This window comes from Podarcis bocagei (assembly GCF_964188305.1).
Source record: "Podarcis bocagei genome assembly, chromosome: 2".
In the NCBI taxonomy this organism is placed as follows: Eukaryota; Metazoa; Chordata; class Lepidosauria; order Squamata; family Lacertidae; genus Podarcis; species Podarcis bocagei.
Window position 1 is genome coordinate 3,602,481 of NC_138126.1, and position 22,009 is coordinate 3,624,489.

A 22,009-nucleotide genomic window follows, 5' to 3' on the forward strand; every position below is an offset into this window, starting at 1 on the left:
ATTTAAATATACTTTTCTGAAGAAACCAGAGGCCTTCCTCCTGGGCATGGTCGGCCAATTGGTGCCAAAGAAGGACAGAACTTCCTTTATGTATGCCACAACAGCAGCAAGAATACTCATCGCAAAGTATTGGAAGACACAAGATCTACCCACTCAGGAAGAATGGCAGATGAAGGTGATGGACCTCATGGAAATGGCAGAAATGACTGGCAGAATCTGAGACCAGGGAGAAGAGTTGGTGGAAGAAGATTGGAAGAAATTTAAAGTTTATTTACAGAAATATAGTAAAATTAGGGATTGTTAGAAGGAGGCTGGAATGAAGTTATGTGACTTTAGCAGAATATTATAAAGGATTTAAGTAAAAATAGATTGTTGAAGGAAAGAAGGAAAGGTAAAGTTATATTAAGATAAATTAATGGGGAAAAAATATGGGAAAGATGGATAGGATTTGCTGAAATAGCTAATTGAAGTAGAATACAAAAAAGGGAGGTGTGAGGAGGTCAAAGAAACAAGTAAATGAAAGTTAAGTTATGGAAGGTTCGTTGTATTTTTTTTGTGTGTGTGTATTTTTTGTCTAATTGTTTTTATTTTTTCTGTTTTTCTGTTGTTGTTGTCTCTTTTCTCTATTGTATTGTTTAAAACTTTAATAAATATTATTTTTTAAAAAGAGGAAATGTTCATGTGTGTGTTAAATGCTTCACTGTAAGCTCCTAGCCCATTATCCCCCAAATAAGAGACACAGGGGAGAAACCATACGGATGATGATTATGTGGAAACATGTTCAGGCAGGTCCCAAACTTGGAATGCTAAGGGACAACTGTGGGAATGTTAAGGATAGTAGGAATGGATATGTTGAATAAGTGATATTCTTCCTTCACTCACGCTAGTGAGTGATGTAGCAGAGCAGTTTCCCCTCAATATAGCAGGAAGATAGTTTGCAGATTCATTTAAATCTCTTTAGTTAAGTCATCCAATCTGGCTTGCCCAGGTGGATTATTCCTCGTGTCCCCAGTCTTTCCTTAAAAAGTAACAAAAAAATTACTCACATTTCAGTTCACAGTTTGATCCCTGAAAGGCCGGCTTTACTTTAGCATTAACATTAAGCATTAACATTAAGCATTGTTAGGTGTCATCTTCGTTCCGGAGCTGACAGAGGCTGGGAATCTAAAGCAGGCAAAGGGAGATAAGGACACTGGAATGAGAGAGGGAGGAGGGGCAGCCGAGTGGCATAGCTTCAGAGAACAGAGAGCAAGCAGCAGATATCAATCTTAGCTCAGAGACAGAAGGAGAGAGGCCAGGAATGTTGTTGTTGTTTAGTCGTTTAGTCGTGTCCGACTCTTTGTGACCCTCTGGACCAGAGCACGCCAGGCACTCCTGTCTTCCACTGCCTCCCGCAGTTTTGTCAAACTCATGCTGGTAGCTTCGAGAACACTGTCCCACCATCTCGTCCTCTGTCGCCCCCTTCTCCTTGTGCCCTCCATCTTTCCCAACATCAGGGTCTTTTCCAGGGAGTCTTCTCTTCTCATGAGGTGGCCAAAGTCTTGGAGCCTCAGCTTCAGGATCTGTCCTTCCAGTGAGCACTCAGGGCTGATTTCCTTCAGAATGGAGAGGTTTGATCTTCTTGCAGTCCATGGGACTCTCAAGAGTCTTCTCCAGCACCAGAATTCAAAAGCATCAATTCTTCGGCAATCAGCCTTCTTTATGGTCCAGCTCTCACTTCCATACATCACTACTGGGAAAACCATAGCTTTTACTATACGGACCTTTGTTGGCAAGGTGATGCCTTTACTTTTTAAGATGCTGTCCAGGTTTGTCATTGCTTTTCTCCCAAGAAGCAGGCGTCTTTTAATTTCGTGACTGCTGTCACCATCTGCAGTGATCATGGAGCCCAAGAAAGTAAAATCTCTCACTGCCTCCATTTCTTCCCCTTCTATTTGCCAGGGGGTTATGGGACCAGTGGTCATGATCTTCGTTTTTTTGATGTTGAGCTTCAGACCATATTTTTGCGCTCTGCTCTTTCACCCTCAATAAAAAGTTCTGCTGGATTTCTCAGAGGCCTTTAATACCATTGACCACAACAACCTCCTGGAACGTGTAGAGGAACTGGGAGCTGGGAGCACTGTTACGCAGTGGGTCCGCTCCTTTCTCCTGGGTCGTATCCAGAAGGTGGTGTTGGGGGATGAGTTTTGGACCCCTGGGCTCTCACTTGTGGGGTGCCACAGGGTTCCATCCTCTTCCACATGCTGCTGGGAGAGATCTTCAAGGGGGTGGGATGGGTGTTCATCAATATGTGGAGGATACCCAGTTCTACCTCTCTTTCAAATCGGAACCAGTGAAGGTGGTGAAAGTCCTATGTGAGTGCCTGGAGGTGGTTGGAGGATGTATGTCGGCAAACGGATTGAGGTTGAATCCTGACAAGACAGATGTACTGTTTTGGGGGACGGGGCAGGCAAGATTGGAGAATTCCTGGTCCTGAAAGGGGTAACTGTGCCCCTGAAGGACCAGGTGTGCAGCCTGGGAGTCATTTTGGACTCACAGCTGTGCATGGAGGCACAGGTCAATTCTGTGTCCAGGGCAGTGTCTACCAGCTGCCTCTGGTATGCAGGCTGAGACCCTACCTGCCCGCAGACTGTCTCTCCAGAGTGGTCCATGCTCTAGTTATCTCCCGCTTGGACTACTGCAATGTGCTCTCCGTGGGGCTACCTTTGAAGGTGACCTGGAAATGACAACTAATCCAGAATGCTGCAGCTAGACAGGTGACTGGGAGCGGCCAAGACCACATAACAACACCAGTCTTGAAAGACCTACACTGGCTCCCAGTATGTTTTCGAGCACAATTCAAAGTGTTGGTGCTGACCTTTAAACCCTAAACGACCTTGGCCCAGTAGACCTGAAGGAGCATCTCCACCCCCATCGTTTTGCCTGGACAATGAGGTCCAGCTCTGAGGGCCTTCTGGCGGTTCCCTCACTGTGAGAAGCGAAGTTACAGGCAACCAGGCAGAGGGCCGTCTCAGTAGTGGTGCCCGCTCTGTGGAAAGCCCTCCCATCATATATCAAAGAAATAAACAACTATCTGACGTTTAGAAGACATCTGAAGGCAGCTCTGTTTAAGGAAGGTTTTAATGATTGATGTTTTCATGTATTTTTAATATTCTGTTGGAAGCCACCCAGAATGGCTGGGGTTAATAATAATAATAAATAAATAAATAAATAATAATAATAATAATAATAATAATAATAATAATAATAATAATAATAATAATATTGAACTAATTCTTCAATCGTGCTTTTGGGGAGTCTTCCTGCAAGCATACCACTGTGTATACAAGGGTTTCACAAACATGGGTTTCCATCTCTTTTTGGAAGACAACTGCTAAAGACATAGGAAAAACAATCATTGGAAAACAAATAAATATTGATATATATTTATGAAGGCAGCCCAGTTTAGGGAAGATGTTTTATCGTGTTTTTCATATTCGGTTGGGAGCCACCCAAAGTGGCTGGGGAAACCCAGGCAGATGGGCAGGGTATAAATAATAAATAGATAAATAAACAATAATAGTCATACATACGTATATACGTATATTATTTAAACTATAGAAATAATTGTAATAAATCAGCACGGCCCCTGCGTCTTATTACTGCCTCCCTGTTACCTAGCCCAGTCTTCAGCAGACATGGATTATGCCTTTCTTCTTCTTCTGGCCTTTTTGGGGAGCCAGGAAGAGTCTCCGTAAGACCCTCAACTTAACTCTATTGAAATGATACAACATCAAAAGTAAATAAGGAAATAATAAGTGTGCAGCTGCCACCCTGCTGTGGAGGGAAACATCCATCCATCATCTCGTACACAAATGGGAAGCCCCCCGCTCCCGCCCCCATTTCCACTCTCCGCTGTGGGGAGAGGGGCGACTTGGGGGGAGGAGGGGGCCCTTTCCCGACGGAGCCCCCAGAGCAGGAGGCCAAAGGCAGCGCCATCTCTTCCTCTTTCCATCCCAACACAGGCAGGGGCTGCTCTGCCAACGGAGCTCTAGAGGCGCGCGCCTGCGACAAGGAACCCGAAGTGTCTATAGGTCGGAAGTTTCCAGGGGGGGGGGGGCAAAGTGGAAAGGGGGAGGTTTCCCGAAGGGGAGGAGGGGTGGGGGTTGACTAGTTCCCCTCACCCCCCCTACTCCGCTTTCTATTGCGGGGAAGGAACCCGGAACAGCGAGCAAGGGAGGCGGAGGTCCAGAGAGGACAAAGAGGTAAAGAGGCTGCGTGGGAAAGGGGGCGATTTAGGGGGAAGAGGAAAAGACAGAGACCCCTCCTGCAAACAGAGCCATAGCTATGGGGGTGGGCTAGCCGGGGGGGGGGTTGTTTTTTTGCACCAGGTGGCGCCTCCAGCAGGGCGCCGTGGAGGATGTCTTTGTGGGGACGCAAATGTCCCCAGTCGGGTCTTTGACTCGGGGGAAATCCAGCCTAGTTTCCCCCCTGCCCGCAAAAAAGCCCCCCCCCTCTCCTGGGCCTCATAAGGAGGGGCTCCGATCCCCGAAATCCTGCTGCGAAGGGGGGGCCCCAACACCTGCAGGGATTGCGTGGCAGGATCTCCTTACGGCCCCTCCCCCCCACCCATGTTTCTTTTCCCTGGGGGTCCAGGAGGTGCTCAAGGCCCCCGATCCATGCAATCCAGCTGCCCTCTCCTTTCCAGCGCCCTCCCCTCCACACGCGTCTCTTTTCCCCGGGGGCTCAAGCGAGGCTGAACTGCCCTGCACACACCCCCCGGGCTCTCTTGCCTGAACTGAAACGTGATGCCCACCAAGGGGGTCCCCACGAAGACCCCCGTCCCCAAGCAGCCCTGGATTTGAACCCAGGACCCAAACATGACGCCCCCCGCCCTCTGCCGTTCCCCCCTGGAAGGAATCCCTGCGCCTTGAGGGAGAGACGGAGGCCACCAAAGGGTTAAAGGAAGTGAAATAGGCCTGGATAGAGACCCCCCCCATCTCCGTCTGGGGAGGCCCCTCCGGATGGAGAGTGGGATGGAGGGAGGAGGGCAGAGGAAGATGGGGGGCTGAGGGAGGAATGGCAGCATCCCTGGGGGATAGGAGGCCAGCCGAGCAGAGAGGGAGGGAGGAAGACTCTTCCTTTTGGAGAGATGTCTCCATCCTTGGGCGCTGGAGGAGGAATCTCGGGTGGTGGGTCTGCCTTGGCTTCTCCCTCCTGCCCAGGAATCTGCCACTCCTTCAAGTCGACCAGAGAGAGAGAGTTGTCCCTGATGGTGGGGTTTTTTTTCCACTGATTCCCCCACCTTTTCCCCCATGGAAGCTCAATCCTCTCCCCACTGATCCTCTCAAGCTACTGCATTGATGGCTGTGGGCTGCATTATACCAAGTCAAACCCTTGGTCCACCTTGGAGAGCAGAAGAAAGAAAAAGGTGGAAGGTCCTGAGGGGGAGGAGGGAGGAGAAGGCCTTCTCCAAAGCGGCTCTTTGCTTCCGGAAGCCCCGCCCAGGAAGTAGCCAGATACCTCTTCCTCTCTCTCAGGCTCCCTTTCTGAAGTATTTCTTCTTCTTTTTAAAATAATTTTTTATTAAGTTTTCCATCATAATAACACAAACCACAAAGCAAAATGATACACAAAAACAAACAAACAAAAAAGGGGGGGGAGGAAAAAAAAGAAAGGAAAGGGGGAACAATAAACAAATATGCAATAAAAACAAACGTAATTCTTCCCAAATCCAACTTTTTAAACATCTTAATTGACTTCCTCAAGTCCCTCCCTTCTGAGTTTCCTTGTAATTTAACAGTAACAGCTTTCCAATATCCCTATTAGACTAAAACAATTTCCAATTATAGTCATCTTATTCACTTTTCTTAACATTCTAAATCCTATTTATTTAATTATAACTTAACTTATCCTAGGCCTATTTTTTTCTTTCAATTAATTTCTAATTTTTTATACAATACAATAACAATATTTGTTCAAATTGTCCTTAAATTTCCTCCAGTCCTCTTGAAACTCCTCTTCTTTCTGGTCGTGGATTCTTCCAGTCAGGTCAGCTAGCTCCAAAAAGTCCATCATCTTCATCTGCCAAATCTTCCACTGTTGGTAGTTCTTGTGTTTTCCAATTTTTAGCAAGTAATATTCGAGCGTTCGTTGTGGCATACAGAAATAATTTAACATCTTTCTTGGGCAATTCTAAACCTGTTATTCCAAGGAGAAAGGCCTCTGGTTTCTTAATAAATGTATATTTCAACATTTTTTTTCAGTTCGTTATATATCTTCGCCCAGAAGTCTTTCACCTTGGGACAAGTCCACCACATATGGAAAAAAGTACCTTCTTTTTCTTTACATTTCCAACAAAGGTTATCACTTTTGTGATAAATCTTTGCTAGTTTTACAGGGGTCAAGTACCATCTATACATCATCTTCATAATGTTTTCCTTTAACATCGTACATGCAGCAAACTTAACCTCTTTCCTCCATAGCCTCTCCCAGTCCTCCATCATTATGTTATGTCCCACATCCCTTGCCCAATCAATCATAACCGATTTAACTTGTTCATCCTTTGTATGCCACTCCAACAACAAACTGTACATTTTAGACATATTCTTATCATTAGTATCTAACAATTCCGTTTCCAATTTGTTTTTTTCTGTTGCAAAACCATTTCTCTTATCTATCTTATATAATTCGTTAATTTGATAATATTGCAACCAATTCACTTTATCTTTAATTTGTCCAAAAGGTTTTAATTTAAAGCCTTCCTGATTCTCTAACAACAAATCTGAATACCTCCAGCATTTGTTTTCCATATTTAACTTTTTGGGGGCCTGTGCTTCCATTGGTGAAATCCATTTTGGTGTTTTTCTTACTAAGAGTCTAGTCCATACATTGTATAATGCCTTTCTAATTACATGATTCTTAAAACCACTGTGGGCCTTTACCTTGTCATACCATAGATATGCATGCCATCCAAAACGATTACCCAATCCCTCCAAGTCTAACACATCGACATTCTCTAATTGAATCCAATCCTTGATCCAGCAGAATGTGGCAGCTTCAAAGTATATCTTCAAATCTGGTAGGGAAAAGCCCCCTCTTTCTTTTATATCTGTAAGTAATTTATATTTAATTCTAGGTTTTCCCCCCTGCCAGATAAATTTAGACAATGCCTTCTGCCATTCTTTAAAACATTTAACATTATCAATGATTGGTAAAACTTGAAATAAAAACAGCATCTTCGGCAATACATTCATCTTAACCACCGATATTCGGCCAATCAATGAAAGTTTTAGGTTTGACCATATCTCAAGATCTCTCTTGATTTCATTCCATAATTTTTCATAGTTATCTTTATAAAGATTCAAACTCTTTACCGATAAGTTCACACCCAAATATTTAACTTTTTCACAGAAACAAGGCCTGTCCTTTCAAAAAGGTTTTTTCTTTCCTCATTATCTAAGTTTTTTCCCCTAAAACTTTGGTTTTTAATTAAATCCTGCTACCTGCCCAAACTCTTGAATCAGCTCCAGTGCTTTCACTGCACTGGTTTCTGGATCTTGTAAAGTTAAAACCAAGTCATCAGCAAAGGCTTTTAATTTATATTGCTTGGATCCTACTACAATGCCTTTAACCTCCTCCTCTTTCCTCAACATGTTTAACGAAACCTCCAGAACAGAAATAAATAGCAGAGGGGAAAGTGGGCACCCTTGCCTGGTTCCTTTCTCAATTCTGATTTCCTCTGAGACCACATTATTAACTTTGATTTTTGGTTTTTGTTCAAAATAGATCGCATTGATACCATTTAAAAATTCCTGGCCAACCTCAATTCTTTCTATGTTTTTCATCATAAATAACCAAGAAACTTTATCAAAGGCCTTTTCAGCATCAGTAAACATTAACATTACACACATCTGCCAATGGTTGAATTAGCCAATCTTTCAATATTTTATAATATTGTTGCAGAAAGACCATCCGGTCCCGGGGCTTTGCCTAACTGCATCTTATTTATTGCCATCTCAACCTGTCTTGTGATCATGCCATTTAGTAGGAACCTTTTATCCTCGGGAATTTTCTGCATTTCTTCGCCGCAAGAAATTGCTCAATTTTATCCTTATCTTCTTTACCTTTTTTATACAGCTGTTTAAAGTATTTCTGAAAACATTTTCTTATATCTGCAGGGTTTTCCATAGATTTTCCATCAGATACAATGTTTGTAATAGTACTTTGCTTCTGTCTCTTTTTTAATTGCCAAGCCAACAATTTCCCACATTTATTCGCAGATTCAAAATTTTTCTGTTTCATCATTTTAATTTTCCATTCTATTTCCTGGTTAATAATTTGAGAAAATTGAATCGGCAATGCTTTAATTTCTTTTGGAATCTGTTGACTCTTTGGCATTAATCTTAAACTCTTCTCTTTGTCTTTTATTTGAGACAGAATTTTCTCTTTTTTCTCATTCTGTATCTTTTCCCTTATCAAATTCTGTTGTATGAGGAAACCTCTCATTACTGCCTTACTTGCATCCCAAATGACTCTTGTTTCAACCTCTGTGTTCATATTTAGTTCAAAATAATCTTTAAGAGTCCTTTGGGCCTTACTAATCATCTGTTCATTCCTCAACAACTCATCATTCATCCTCCATCTAAAGGAACCCTGCAGGTATAATTTCATCTGCAAAACCACTGCATTATGATCTGAGCAAATCTTAGGGCAAATTTCTGTTTTAGTAACCTTAGGAACCAAATCTCTGGATATCCATAAATAGTCGATTCAGGAGAAAGATTGATTTGAATTTGATAAAAAAAGTGAAATCTCTCTCCATTGGATTTCGTAGCCTCCATATATCCCACAAATCGTATTTATCAATCATATCAAAGAAAATCTTTGGTAGTCTGCCAGAACCTGGATTTTTCTGACCCTGTGTTTTATCCATTAATGCTGATGCTACTCCATTCAGGTCTCCCATTAAAATCAATTTGTAATCCATGAGTTTTAAGTCCAGATTCTTAAAAAATTCCACTTTGCTATCATTTGGTGCATAAATTCCCAGCAAAAGAAATTTATCGCCTTGTGGCGTAATTTCAACTGCCGTGTACCTCCCTTCCTCATCTTTAAACAACAATTTGGGGTTCCATTTTTCTTTAACATAAAAAAACACACCTCTTTTTTTCACTTTGTCGGATGAAATAAATTCCTGCTCAAGTTTCTTATTTTGGAGAATTTTCCTATGAAGCCTTGTAACATGTGTTTCTTGTAGACAAATTATGTCCAAATTCTGTCTTGCCAGTACGTGATAAACTTGATTCTTCTTAAAACGCGAATTTAGACCAGTCACATTCCAGGAGTAGATTTTCAAAGACATCCTGATTTGTTAGGGGTCCACTGCCCCTGCTCCTAATGAAGAAGAACTTTCCATTCCAAGCTCTTTTGCGTTTTTCTCCAAAAATCTTTCTTTCTCTCCGACAGTTGTTATTCTTTGTTTCCATCCTTGAAATTTAAAAGATAATCCTTTCCACTGCATGGTTAATCGGTGGTGCTGGTGGTGCTGATGATGTATATATACCAATCCAGGAATGTGGGAGAAGGATGCTATAGAAAGGCTTTCAGGGTTTATATATAAGTATATCCTGAAGGCATTTCTATTACTTTTATTTATTGTAGGCAATGTCAGAGTGAGGTACGATCTATCAGCATCCAAAGATCCATAATCTGTCCCAGTCTGGGGCATTTCCATGATAGACAATACCTGTGGCTGGAGGCTCTACACTCAGCGCTGTGCATCTGCAGGCCTGGAATTGCCAGTATTACAGGAGCTTGCCAAAATTAGAGACTGTATCAGTTACAGATAGGTAGCCGTGTTGGTCTGCCATAGTCAAAATAAAAAAATTCCTTCCAGTAGCACCTTAAAGACCAACTAAGTTAGTTCTTGCTATGAGCTTTCGTGTGCATGCAGCTATCCCAGCTATCTGCCTATCTCCCATTCCCACCACCCTTCTGAGTAATACCCCTCCCCACCTTCTCACTATATAGAAGGATCTGGCAACTTCTGTTTCAGTGTATCTGAAGAAGTGTGCATGCACACGAAAGCTCATACCAAGAACTAACTTAGTTGGTCTTTAAGGTGCTACTGGAAGGAATTTTTTTATAGAGACTGTATGTGAGTGAGAGTTTGCGTGTGGGATGATCGTTTACAGCAACCGTGTAATTTTCTCCATCCGTAACTTTTCATGAGCCGATATTGCGGTAGGAATTCCAAAATAACTATGCAAAACCTACAAAGAGGCTCTCAGGATAATGGAGATTGCGAGTATTCCTGCTCCACAGTCCACACCCTCAGCCTGCAGCCCACAAATGCTGAGACCATAATACTTTTATAAGCTCTTAACGGGACCTCAGCTACTTTGTTATACTTTCTTCAACACATGAATATTTTTGAATACTTCTCCAGTGACGTAAATAGCACTTCGGTTTTACTTATTCCGCACAGGAGAGAATCTGATCTGCAAGTCTGAGCTCAACTCCTTCTTTGAAACAGAAAAATACAGAGACTTTGAGAGGTAAGTCCTTCCTCTTGCCTGGGAGACGGTATCTTTGTAGGTCTCGTTTCATTTTGTGGGAACGTGAGAAATGTCCTGCTGGAGTAGGATCAGGGCCCACCTCGTCCATCATCCTCTTCTCACAAGGACCAGGCAAGGAGAACCCCCCCCCCCCAGCAGGGCCAACAGCTGTCTCCCCACTCAGGACTCCCAGCCCCTGGGATTCAGATGAATAATTCCTCCGTAGGGGGAGGGAGAGTAATAGCTGGGAACTGAAGGACTGCTACTGAAATGGTGGGTGGTTCTGAGAAGGTGGACACAATGGAGCCGCCTCAGGAAGTAAATGGTGCAGGATTAGGGAATGTGTGTAGTTGGTTGGAGTGTATCAGAAGATGTTACACATCACGGAGGAAGGAGGAAACAATACAGATATTTAGCTTTTTTAGAAGATGGAGAAAGTGTGTCCCTCCAGATGTTGTTCCAGTAGAACTCCCATCATCCCTGGACCTTGGCCATCCTTGCTTGGGCTGATGGTACTTTGAGTCCAACCACATCTGGAGGGCCAGAGGTGCCCACCGCAGCATAGAGGATTCCTCTAGAGGCTCAGACTCACTTGAGAGATCCAGGTGGGTGTGAGACATGTTTTCAGGGATTATGATTGATACCTATACTCCAAATCCAAGGTGCCCACACTAAATGAAGGTCTGGATGATACCCTCAATTAGGTCTGGTTTATATTCCAGAAGACGGCCAACCAGGGAATAGATGTGAAGGTTCTGAACTGAGAATCAGAGGAAATTGAACAAACAGTTGAGAGTTAGGAGACAGATCTAAGAAGGGAATTTATTAAACGTATACTGAGACCTTGAATGTGTAAATTTATTTATTTATTATTTTTTATTAATCCGTTCATGTATCATAAGAAATAAAGTATGGATTATAAATTTATTACTTGGAATGTAAATGGTTTAAATGCAAAATCAAAAAGGAACAAGGTGGAACATATTCTGGTAAAGCAAAAATATGATCTAATCTGTCTGCAAGAAACCCATGTAACTGAAAAACATACCGTATTTTTCGCCCCATAAGACACACTTTTTCCCCTCCAAAAATGAAGGGGAAATCGGGGTGCGTCTTATGGGGCGAATGCCTGCAAGCCTCGCGCACCCGGCAGGAGGTCCCACCGGGTGCGCGAGGCTTGGGGTGGCAGCCTGTCGCCCGAAGCACGGGGAGCCCTCCGGAGGGCTCCCCCTGCTTCGGGCGAGTGTCTGCAAACCTCGCGCACCCGGCAGCTGGTCCCGCCGGGTGCGCGAGGCTTGGGGCGGCAGCGGACTGCTTGCGCGCACGCAGAAGCTTGGGGCGCGCTGAGCTCAGCACGCCCCAAGCTCCTGGTGTAGCGCAGCGATCCGCTAGCCCTGGGAGAGCCCCGCGGCTCTCCCAAGGCTAGCGGACTGCTTGCCGGCACGCAGAAGCTTGGGGCGCGCTGACCTCAGCTCGCCCCAAGCTTCTGGATTAGCGCAGGGGTCCGGTAGCCCTGGGAGAGGCGCCCGGCTCTCCCACGCTAGCGGAGACCTTGCCGGCACGCAGAAGTTTGGGGCATGCTGAGCTCCGCACGCCCCAAGCTCCTGGTGTAGCGCAGCGCACCTGGGGGGGAAATAAATTTTTTCCCCTTTATTTCCCCCCCAAAAATCTAGGTGCGTCTTATGGGGCGAAGAATACGGTAAAAGAGTATTAATAAACAAAAGATTGGGGCTTGAGTTTATTGCATCAAGTAAAGAAAAAAAGAGAGGGGTGGTAATCTATGTAAAACCTTAGCTGGAGCCAAAACTGCTTTACAATGATGAAAAAGGTTGAACAGTGATTATAGAAGTTAAGATCAATAATGAAAAAGTGATAGTTATTGGAGTTTATGCACCAAATGAAAGAAAATCCGAATTCTATCAATTCTTGGAAGAAAAAGTCATAGAATATCTAGGGGGAGAAATTATATTATTAGGAGATTTTAATGGAGTAGTCAATCCAAACATGGACAGAACAATAAAGAAGAAGAAAAAGAGGCAGAACAAACTCCCAACTACATTTTTCCAATTAATAGAACTCCTGAATTTGTTTGACGCTTGGAGGTTTAAGAATCCAACAGAGAAAGAATTTACACACTATTCAGAGCCACATAAATCGGCGGGACGAAACGACACGGTCTGGACAACAAAGGATTTATTAAATAATATTACAAAAGCAGAAATACATCCAAGGACAATTTCAGATCATAGCACAGTCTGGGTTAACTTTAAAGGAAAAGAAGAAAAGATTAAAAGGTGGCAACTTAATGAGAGTATGTTAAACGATGAAAAAACTGTACAGAAGGCCAAGCAAATCTTAGAAGAATATTTTAAGTTTAATTTAAATCAAGGAGTAGATCTAGAGACGGTTTGAGACGCGGGTAAAGCCGTCATAAGAGGCTTCTTTCTCCAACAAAATGCATTCCAAAGGAAAATAAAGGAGAAGAAGAAAATGGAGATTTGGGAGGAAATTAGAAAAAAGGAAAGGATCCTTTTCCAAAAACCAGATGATGAACTAATTAAGCAAAATATAAAAATTTTACAGACGCAATTCTCCATGATAATAAATGGAGAGACAGAATGGAAGATAAAATGGTTGCGACATAGAAATTTTGAGTTTGCAAATAAACCTGGCATACTTCTGGCCTGGCAATTAAAGAAGAAAAGGGAAGATAGAATTATCAATAAAATTAAAATTGAAGACAAATGGATTCAAAAACCGAAGGAAATTAGTAAAACTTTTGCTAGTTTTTTCGGAAAACTATATAAAGAAGGTCCAGAGACTCTAGAAAAAATAATTGATTATTTGGGCAGAAATAAACTACCAATAATACTGAAATCTTGAACTCACCAATAACAGCTATGGAGGTGCAACAAGCTATACAGAGATCAAAATTAGGAAAGACACTGGGCCCAGATGGTCTCCCAGCTAATTACTATAAAAAGTTAGAACAGGCATTATTTCTTCCCATGAAAGACCTAATGAATAATCTGGCAACTGGAAAGCTACCGAAAACCTGGAAGGACAGCTTTATTACTCTTATCCACAAACAGGGAACAGATGCCTCAAACATGGCCAATTACAGACCCATTGCACTGCTAAATAACGATTACAAGATATTTGCAGACATTCTTGCAAATAGATTAAAAATGGTGCTGAAAGAGATAATTCATAAAGATCAAACCGGATTTCTTCCCGGACGATTTATGCAATCCAACATGAGATGTGTGATAAATGTATTAGAATATTTGGATATTAAAATTGATAAACCAGCAGCTATTATGTTGGTGGACGCTGAAAAAGCTTTTGACGTGTCCTGGAAATTTATGAAAAAATTAATGGAAGAAATCGGACTGGGAGAAAATATTTGTAAAGGAATAAATGCCATCTATTCGGAACAATATGCAGAATTGATAATCGACGGAAGAATGACTGAGGAGTGCAAAATAAACAAGGGAACCAGACAGGGCTGCCCAATGTCTCCACTGATATTTATCTTGGTGATGGAAGTCTTGAACAATCAGATAAGAAAGGATCAGCTTGTTAAAGGCATCACTCTGAGAAACAAAACATATAAAATTAAAGCTTTTGCGGATTTACTTGTTATGACTGAAACCCCTAAAGAAAGTCTGAAAAGAGTGCTGGAATTGATTATAGAATTTGGAGAAGTGGCAGGCTTTAAGCTGAATATAACAAAAACAAAAATGCTTGTTAAAAATGTAACCACAGAAGAAAAGGACGACTTAGAAAAAATATCGGGCCTGAAAATCTCCTCAGAAGCGAAATACTTGGGTATTTGGATCATCCCCCAAGAACATAAACTTATTTCAGGATAATTACACCAAAACTTGGTTAGAGATTAGAAAAAACTTTGTAACCTGGAGTAAACTAAAATTAACATTTCTGGGTAGGATTTCCATTATAAAGATGAATGTGCTTCCAAAGTTAATCTTTTTATTTCAAATGATTCCAATACTGGGCGAAGCAGGTTGTCTTAGGATATGGCAAAGAGAAATTTCCAAATTCCTGTGGGAAGGGAAGAAACCTAGGATTAAACACCTGATCTTAATAGACATAAAAGAGAAAGGAGGCTTTTCCCTACCCGACTTAAAACTTTACTACGAGGCAGCCTGTTTCACCTGGCTAAAAGATTGGTGCACGTTGCAGGATCTGGACCTCTTGGACCTGGAAGGTTTTGACAACCGTTGGGGATGGCACGCCTACCTGATATATGGAAAAGCGAAAATTCATAAAATTTTTACCAACCATATAATAAGAAAATCACTCTTTGCTGTATGGGAAAAATATAAAGACCTGATGGAACCTAAGGTCCCGTGGTGGACTTCTCCAATAGGAGGCAGGGATCCTAAATGTCATCTAAAGATGGTTTTCCCCCTCACAATCTCTTCTGGTGGAAGCATCTCTGACTGCACCTCCTCTCTAAAAAATCAGATTCTTTCCTTCCACCCCCTTTTGTTGACATCCATCTGCCTCGAGACACAATGTAGAGTCTCCATGAGGTTGAAGTCAAGCAGGGGTGTTAGAAGCACAGACGTGACCCCCGCAGAATACAGGGCAGTGTGTGTGGAGGTCCTGGGCTGCCTACACGACAAGGCCATCTTCTCCAGCAGGGTGGCCCCATTTAAAAATGCAAAAATCCGGACAGAGTTGTTGAGCTTTCTAAAAATACAAATATACAAATTCTCCCCAAAAGAAGCAGCTTTTGAGCTTTCCTGATGTTTCCCACCATAGAAATCTTCGGAATGTAATGGAGTCTGGCACGCTTCCCTGTGCCGGCTTGACTCTCAAGCTCTCTTCCTGACTCCAAGCAGAGTATCGCAGCAGCGGTTTTGACTTGTGTGGGTGATAAATCCCAGTCTGTACACAGGCTTCTTGCTTAATCTACGAAGGCTTTATTATGTACAGAAAAAACATCATAAATCACCCCAGAGATCCGGCGAACATTCTCTCCGGCTCAACAGCTAAAAGCGAAAGTAACTCACTCTCAGGGGTTCAGGAGCAGAGGCGAGGGCAAGGGAGGAAACAGAGAGCGAGGGGGAGGAGGCAGAAGAAAAGATGAGTGATGACGACGACCCGAGATCTCCGAGTCTTTCCAGTGAATCAGAAGATTCACAGAAAGGAGCACCAGTGGCCAGAGCAAGGGGGGAGCCTAGGGGGACACCCCAGGGAGAAGGGTCCAGAGGGGGCTCAGAGGGGAGCAGTTGGAAATCGGGACCAGCGTCACCAACAGAGAGCAGGGGAGAAGAAGGGCGCCAGGTATCGAGCGCTGGCAGCTCGCAACAGGAGGGAGGGCACGAGTCAGGAGTGGCCACACCTCCATCGGGGAGCGAAGAAACGGTCAGGCGGAAAGTCGAAGGTTGGGCGCGCGTGCCAAGTTCAAATGCACAGGAAGGTGGCGCAGTAAGCAGCCCGGAAATGGAGCCAGGTCCTAAAGCCCGGCGCAAGGAGACAGGAGGGTCCAGGGGGTCCGCGTCAGAAGAGTCCCGGAAGGAAGAGACCACGGGGGGCAGAGGGACCCAGAGAAGAACGGTCAGGCGGAAAAGGTGGAGTAAGGCTAGGTTAGTAAGCTGGTGCACAGGGGGCGGAGACTCAGACGGAGCTTCGCCGGTCTAACCCATAAGACGTAGAGTTGCGCGCAGCAGCTTGAGAATGGAAACTGTAACTCCATAAAGACTTTTATAAAGTGACCGCTGGCTAGCGTGATCCTCTGTGAGCTAGGATCTGGAAGCAGCTCTGACACTCACGTATGTGAACAAAACCAGGCCTCAGGATGTGAGACTTCATACAGAACAGTTTAACCCTGTAAGTTCTGGTTCTCCTCACAAGAAACGGCAGCCTTGCCATACGTCTGGGTGGACCTTTTGCCGATCTTGTGAAAATCCTCCTCGATTCCCGGGAGGGGGGACAGACCTATGGCAGCCCTACCTTTTCAACCTTCTTGATATGGTCCAAAGGGAAGCAGAGCAATATTTTTGGCCCCAGCTTGGCCACAGGAGTTACCGGAAGGAGGCGTACAAAGACTCCATCCAACATGTTGCTTAGCAAGGGGTTGGACTCGATGGCCCTTGTGGTCTCTTCCAACTCTATGATTCTATGATTCAAGGAGGGCTTTATTCCAGCTGCAGTCCTGCAGCATCATAAAGTACCATAAATCAGCCTTCCTACATACAGGGGAGAAGCCAGTGTGGAGAAGTTAAGCATACCTCTGTATACTAGCTGGCTGTAGATCACTTAGGCAGCGCCCCATCTCTTGGGATGCTTTCTCACCACATGAAACTGAGTCAGCATTTCCACTTAGCTTAGTGTTCACTCCTTGATACCCACAACACTCCAACACAATCATCTTAAGGACTCCACTCCCGATTTGTGTAGCGTTTACTTCTTAGCCTCTTCTTTTCCTGAAGATATTCACGCAAGGCAGCAGAGGTTTAGGATCAGAGTTTTCCTTCTGCTGCTTGGCCTCCCTTCCCAGGTTGATGAGCCCCTCACTTCCCTCTATGGCACTTGCATAAACCACCTGCTTGACCATTGGAGACACTATTGGTCTCGTCTGCTCATTGTGCCAGAGCCTGACATCGCATGCAGTGAAAGTCCCCGACTCATCAAGGGATTGAGACCCATCAATTATCCTCAACTGGTTTAGATGGCCTGTCGAAGCTTTTCCTGGGTTGTGTCTGCTGTTGCATGCTGACAGCGTCTAGGACCCACAGGTGAGAGCTGAGTACAGGTTGGGGATTAATGGTGGACCAATCGCCCCAGAAGGAGCCCTATATGTCCCCCACGAAAGGTACTATCCCAGCCCCAACACCCCATGACATAATACTATTAATGTATTTGATAGATCAGAAATAAATTTGTGTCTCCAGCAATAAAACTAACAGCTTCATCCCATGAACGAATCAATGCTAAATATCCAAGGCTGAAGTTTCCATTAAGTGCAGTTATATATTGATGTTTAATATCGAGCTTCTTCAGTGTGACACAGATTCCGCTTTGAAATAGAGGAGGTACGTCCAGGAGTGATGCAAATGGAGAAAGGACAGTGAGAGAGGCCTAGGCAGAGAATTTACACTAGGATAGTCCTGTGTCAGAAAACGGGCACGAGATCTGGTGGCACATCATAATTATAAATACTAATTGGGATGACTGCCAATTGAACTTGATGTATATCATCTTCCTTTGTTCTCTCCCTTGAAATACCAACAGGATTTTGTCTCCCTGCACTCTGAAGCAGACGATGGAGAAGACAGGCAAGAGTTCTGGGGGGCCATCTGTAAATTCAAAAGGAATAACGAAGAAACCATTTGAATGTATAGAGTGTGGAAAGAGCTTCAATCGGAGTGAAACCCTTAGAAAACATCATCGAACTCACACAGGGGAGAAACCATTTAAATGTATGCAGTGTGGGAAAACCTTCAGTCAAAGCGGACACTTAAGACTACATCAACGAACTCACACAGGGGAAAAACCATTTGAATGTATAGAGTGTGGAAAGAGCTTCACTCAAAGCGGACACTTAAGACTACATCAACGAACTCACACAGGTGAGAAACCATTCAGATGCATGGAGTGTGGAAAGAGCTTCAGTGATAGTGGGAAACTTCGACTACATCATCGAACTCACACAGGGGAGAAACCATTTAAATGTATAGAGTGTGGAAAGAGCTTCTCTAATAGTGGGAAACTTCAACGACATAATCTAACTCACACAGGGGAGAAACCATTCAGATGCATGGAGTGTGGAAAGAGCTTCTCTAACAGTGGGAAACTTCGACGACATCATCTAACTCACACAGGTGAGAAACCATTTGAATGTATAGAGTGTGGAAAGAGCTTCAGTCAAAGGGGAAACCTTAGAATACATCAGCGAACTCACACAGGGGAGAAACCATTCAGATGCATGGAGTGTGGAAAGAGCTTCAGTGATAGTGGGAAACTTCAACTACATCATCAAACTCACACAGGGGAGAAACCATTTAAATGTATAGAGTGTGGAAAGAGCTTCAGTCAAAGTGGACACTATAGACTACATCAACGAACTCACACAGTGGAGAAAGCATTTAAATGTATAGAGTGTGGAAAGAGCTTCAGTGATAGTGGGAAACTTCGACTACATCATCGAACTCACACAGGGGAGAAACCATTTAAATGTATAGAGTGTGGAAAGAGCTTCTCTAACAGTGGGAAACTTCGACGACATCATCTAACTCACACAGGTGAGAAACCATTTGAATGTATAGAGTGTGGAAAGAGCTTCAGTCTAAGTGAAACCCTTAGAAAACATCAGCGAACTCACACAGGGGAGAAACCATTCAAATGTATAGAGTGTGGAAAGAGCTTCAGTCAAAGTGGACAATATAGACGACATCAAAGAACTCACACAGGGGAAAAACCATTTAAATGTATAGAGTGTGGAAAGAGCTTCAGTCTAAGCGAAACCCTTAGAAAACATCAGCGAACTCACACAGGGGAGAAACCATTTAATTGTATGCAGTGTGAGAAAACCTTCAGTCAAAGGGGACACTTAAGAGAACATCAACGAACTCACACAGGGGAAAAACCATTTGAATGTATAGAGTGTGGAAAGAGCTTCAGTCAAAGTGGACACTGTAAACAACATCAACGAACACACATGGGAAAAACCATTTGAATGTATAGAGTGTGGAAGGAGCTTCAGTTGAAGTGAAAACTCTTTGCTATTTGCTGTTTAGTAGCGCTGCAGAGAGCTTGCTGGGGAGACCATGCATTAAAAAGGGACTCAAAAATAACTTAAACAAGGTTTTAATAACAATAACAAAAACTCCTTGTACACTAAATACATCAACAACAAACCAGACCCAACCACCAACCCCAGGGTAATGAGGGAGCTAGTTGCTGCTCATTATATACTATGCCCAAATGCTGACACAGCTTGATTAACCCACCTCAGTAGCACCTACTATGTTTCACAGCTGTAAGACTGGGTCTCGTTTTTTGCCCTGGCTCTGGCCCTTAAAGACATACACAACTTGTGAAACAATAACGAACCTTCACATTTTAAAGTGACCATTCAACATTTCTCCTGCGGTTCATTATTGTGGAACAAAAACATGAAGCATATTTTGTATAAATATAATTCATAACATAATTCATTCTCTGTTGTGGAGAGACAAATAATGGTTTGTGTCTGGGACCTCCATTCAAATGGACAACCGTTATAACAAAACACCATACCAGACACATCCCTGCAATTATTTTGTTCCACTGCATGAGATGCATCGCAGAAAATTTCAAAACCTTTGTCAATACTTGTAAACTGCAACCTATAATGTTTGGTATGTTTAAGGTACATTACCACTCTCTTAAGAGCAGAGAAACATTGCTTTCCCACAAATTTTGCAGAAAGTGAAAAGCATAAGTTATATCTGGTCTTGAGATTCTTTGAATGAAATTTAGCTTGCCTGTAGCTGAACAATACAAAGTTTTGTTAGGAAATGGCTTATCTTCACCTGTAAAGGTGAAACCACACACCATAGGTGTTTCCTTCTCATTTGCATTTTCTAAACATAGCATTTCAACAAGATCATCAATTTTTGCAGTTTGATGAACCAGGAAAGATCCATTTTTGCCCTTCTCAATTTCCGTTATAGTTCCTTGTCTTACTCCTTGAATCTTTATATCTTTAGATATTTAGATCTTTCCTCTACACACGTATTGACCTCCTTCCCTCCCGATTTCGGGCTTCTTGATAAAAATTCTTTCTTTTTTCTGCAGCTAAGAGTTGTTAATGCATCATAAGATTTATATCAGACCTGCTGTAGATTTTAAGTTTCTATAGTTTCCTTCAATATATACCATAAATTTATTCCAATCGCTAATAAACTTTGTATTTCTTTAGTTTCTAATTTTTTGCGTCATTTTTGCTAATTCAAAATATTCAAATAATTTTGTTTGCCAATCTCTGACAGTTGGGGTATTTGGACTTTTCCAATTTTGTGCAATTAATATTCTAGCCGCTACTGTCGAATATTGGAATACTGTTTTATCTTCTTTTTTAATTTCATCCCCAATTATTCCTAATAGGAAGGCCTCTGGTCTTTTAGGGAAAGTGTATTTAAATATTTTTTTAAACTCGTTATAAATCAGGTCCCAAAATTTCTTTATTTCCTCTCAAGTCCACCACATATGGTAGAAATTGCCTTCTTTAATTTTACACTTCCAGCAGGCCTTATTTCCTGTTTTGTACATTTTTCCTAATTTTGCTGGTGTGATGTACCACCTATACATCTTTTTTTCTAAGCGTGACGCTTGCCGTGAATTTCATTCCATAACTCCATAATTTCGACTACTTTTCGTATTCTATATTGTATCCCAAACCATTGCCCATTTTATCATAACCTCCTTTATTTCTTCATCTTTAGTGTCCCATTCCAATAATATATCATACATTTTGGATAATAACTTGGTTTTGCCTTCAATTATTTCTATTTGAAATTTAGATTTTTTTCTCACTTATCCCTACTTTTTGGTCTTCGATTCATATTGCGTATATTTGATGATACTGCAGCCAGCCTGTTAATTTGTCTTTCAGCTCTTCATATGTTCTCAATTTCCAGCCACTTTCTGATCTTATCAGTAGGTCTTTGTAGGTCAATCTTTCTCCTTCCATATTTGCTTTTTTGGTTGTTAAAATGTCAATTGGTCTTCCATTCTAAAAGTTTTTTATTTTTCTCCCAAACTTCATATAGTGGCCCTCTAATAATATGACTTGAAAACCCTTTATGTACCTTTTCTTTCTTTAGCCACAAGTAGGCGTGCCAACCAAACCTATTGTTGAAACCTTCTAGGTCTAAGAGGTCGGTGTTTTCCAAATTAATCCAATCTTTGATCCAACAAAGGCAGGAGGCCTCGAAGTATAATTTCAAATTTGGCACCGAGAATCCCCCTCTTTCTTTTCGATCTGTGAGTAATTTGAATCTAATTCTTGGTCTTTTCCCTTGCCATATAAATTTCGAAAGAGTTTTCTGCCAATCCTTAAACATTGTGGAACCTCTAATCACAGGGATGTTTTGGAACAAGAATAACATTCTTGGGAGTATGTTCATTTTTATTGCCACCATCCTTCCCGACCACGAAAGTTTCACTCTGTTCCACGTATCTAGATCTTTTTTAATTTCCTTCCATGTTGTCAAGTAATTATCCTGAATTAAGTTTATATTTTTTGTAGTTAGCCAAATTCCTAGATATTTTATTTTTTTAGCCACCTTGATTCCATTCTGTATCTCTAATTTTTCTCTTTCATCTTTTCCCAGATTTTTAGTCAGCATTTTTGTCTTTGATTTATTCAATTTAAAACTGGATAGTTTGCCATATTCTTCTAATATTTCCAGAGCCTTACTGACGCTATTTTGCGGCTCTTCCAGGGATAACAT

At 42.4% G+C, this 22,009-nt stretch overlaps 2 protein-coding genes across 2 annotated transcripts in view; both read left to right on the forward strand.

The window, feature by feature from the left end:
- The window catches only part of LOC308580800 (uncharacterized protein), a 96,696-nt gene that overhangs the window by 15,866 nt on the left and 58,821 nt on the right, over positions 1-22,009 (forward strand). The window lies entirely within an intron of this gene.
- On the forward strand, positions 10,456-19,687 carry LOC308581045 (uncharacterized protein). The gene is made up of 2 exons (XM_081183485.1): positions 10,456-10,538; positions 17,805-19,687. Exon 2 carries the CDS (start codon positions 17,836-17,838, stop codon positions 19,246-19,248), a length of 1,413 nt encoding a protein of 470 aa, XP_081039611.1. The 5' UTR covers positions 10,456-10,538; positions 17,805-17,835; the 3' UTR covers positions 19,249-19,687.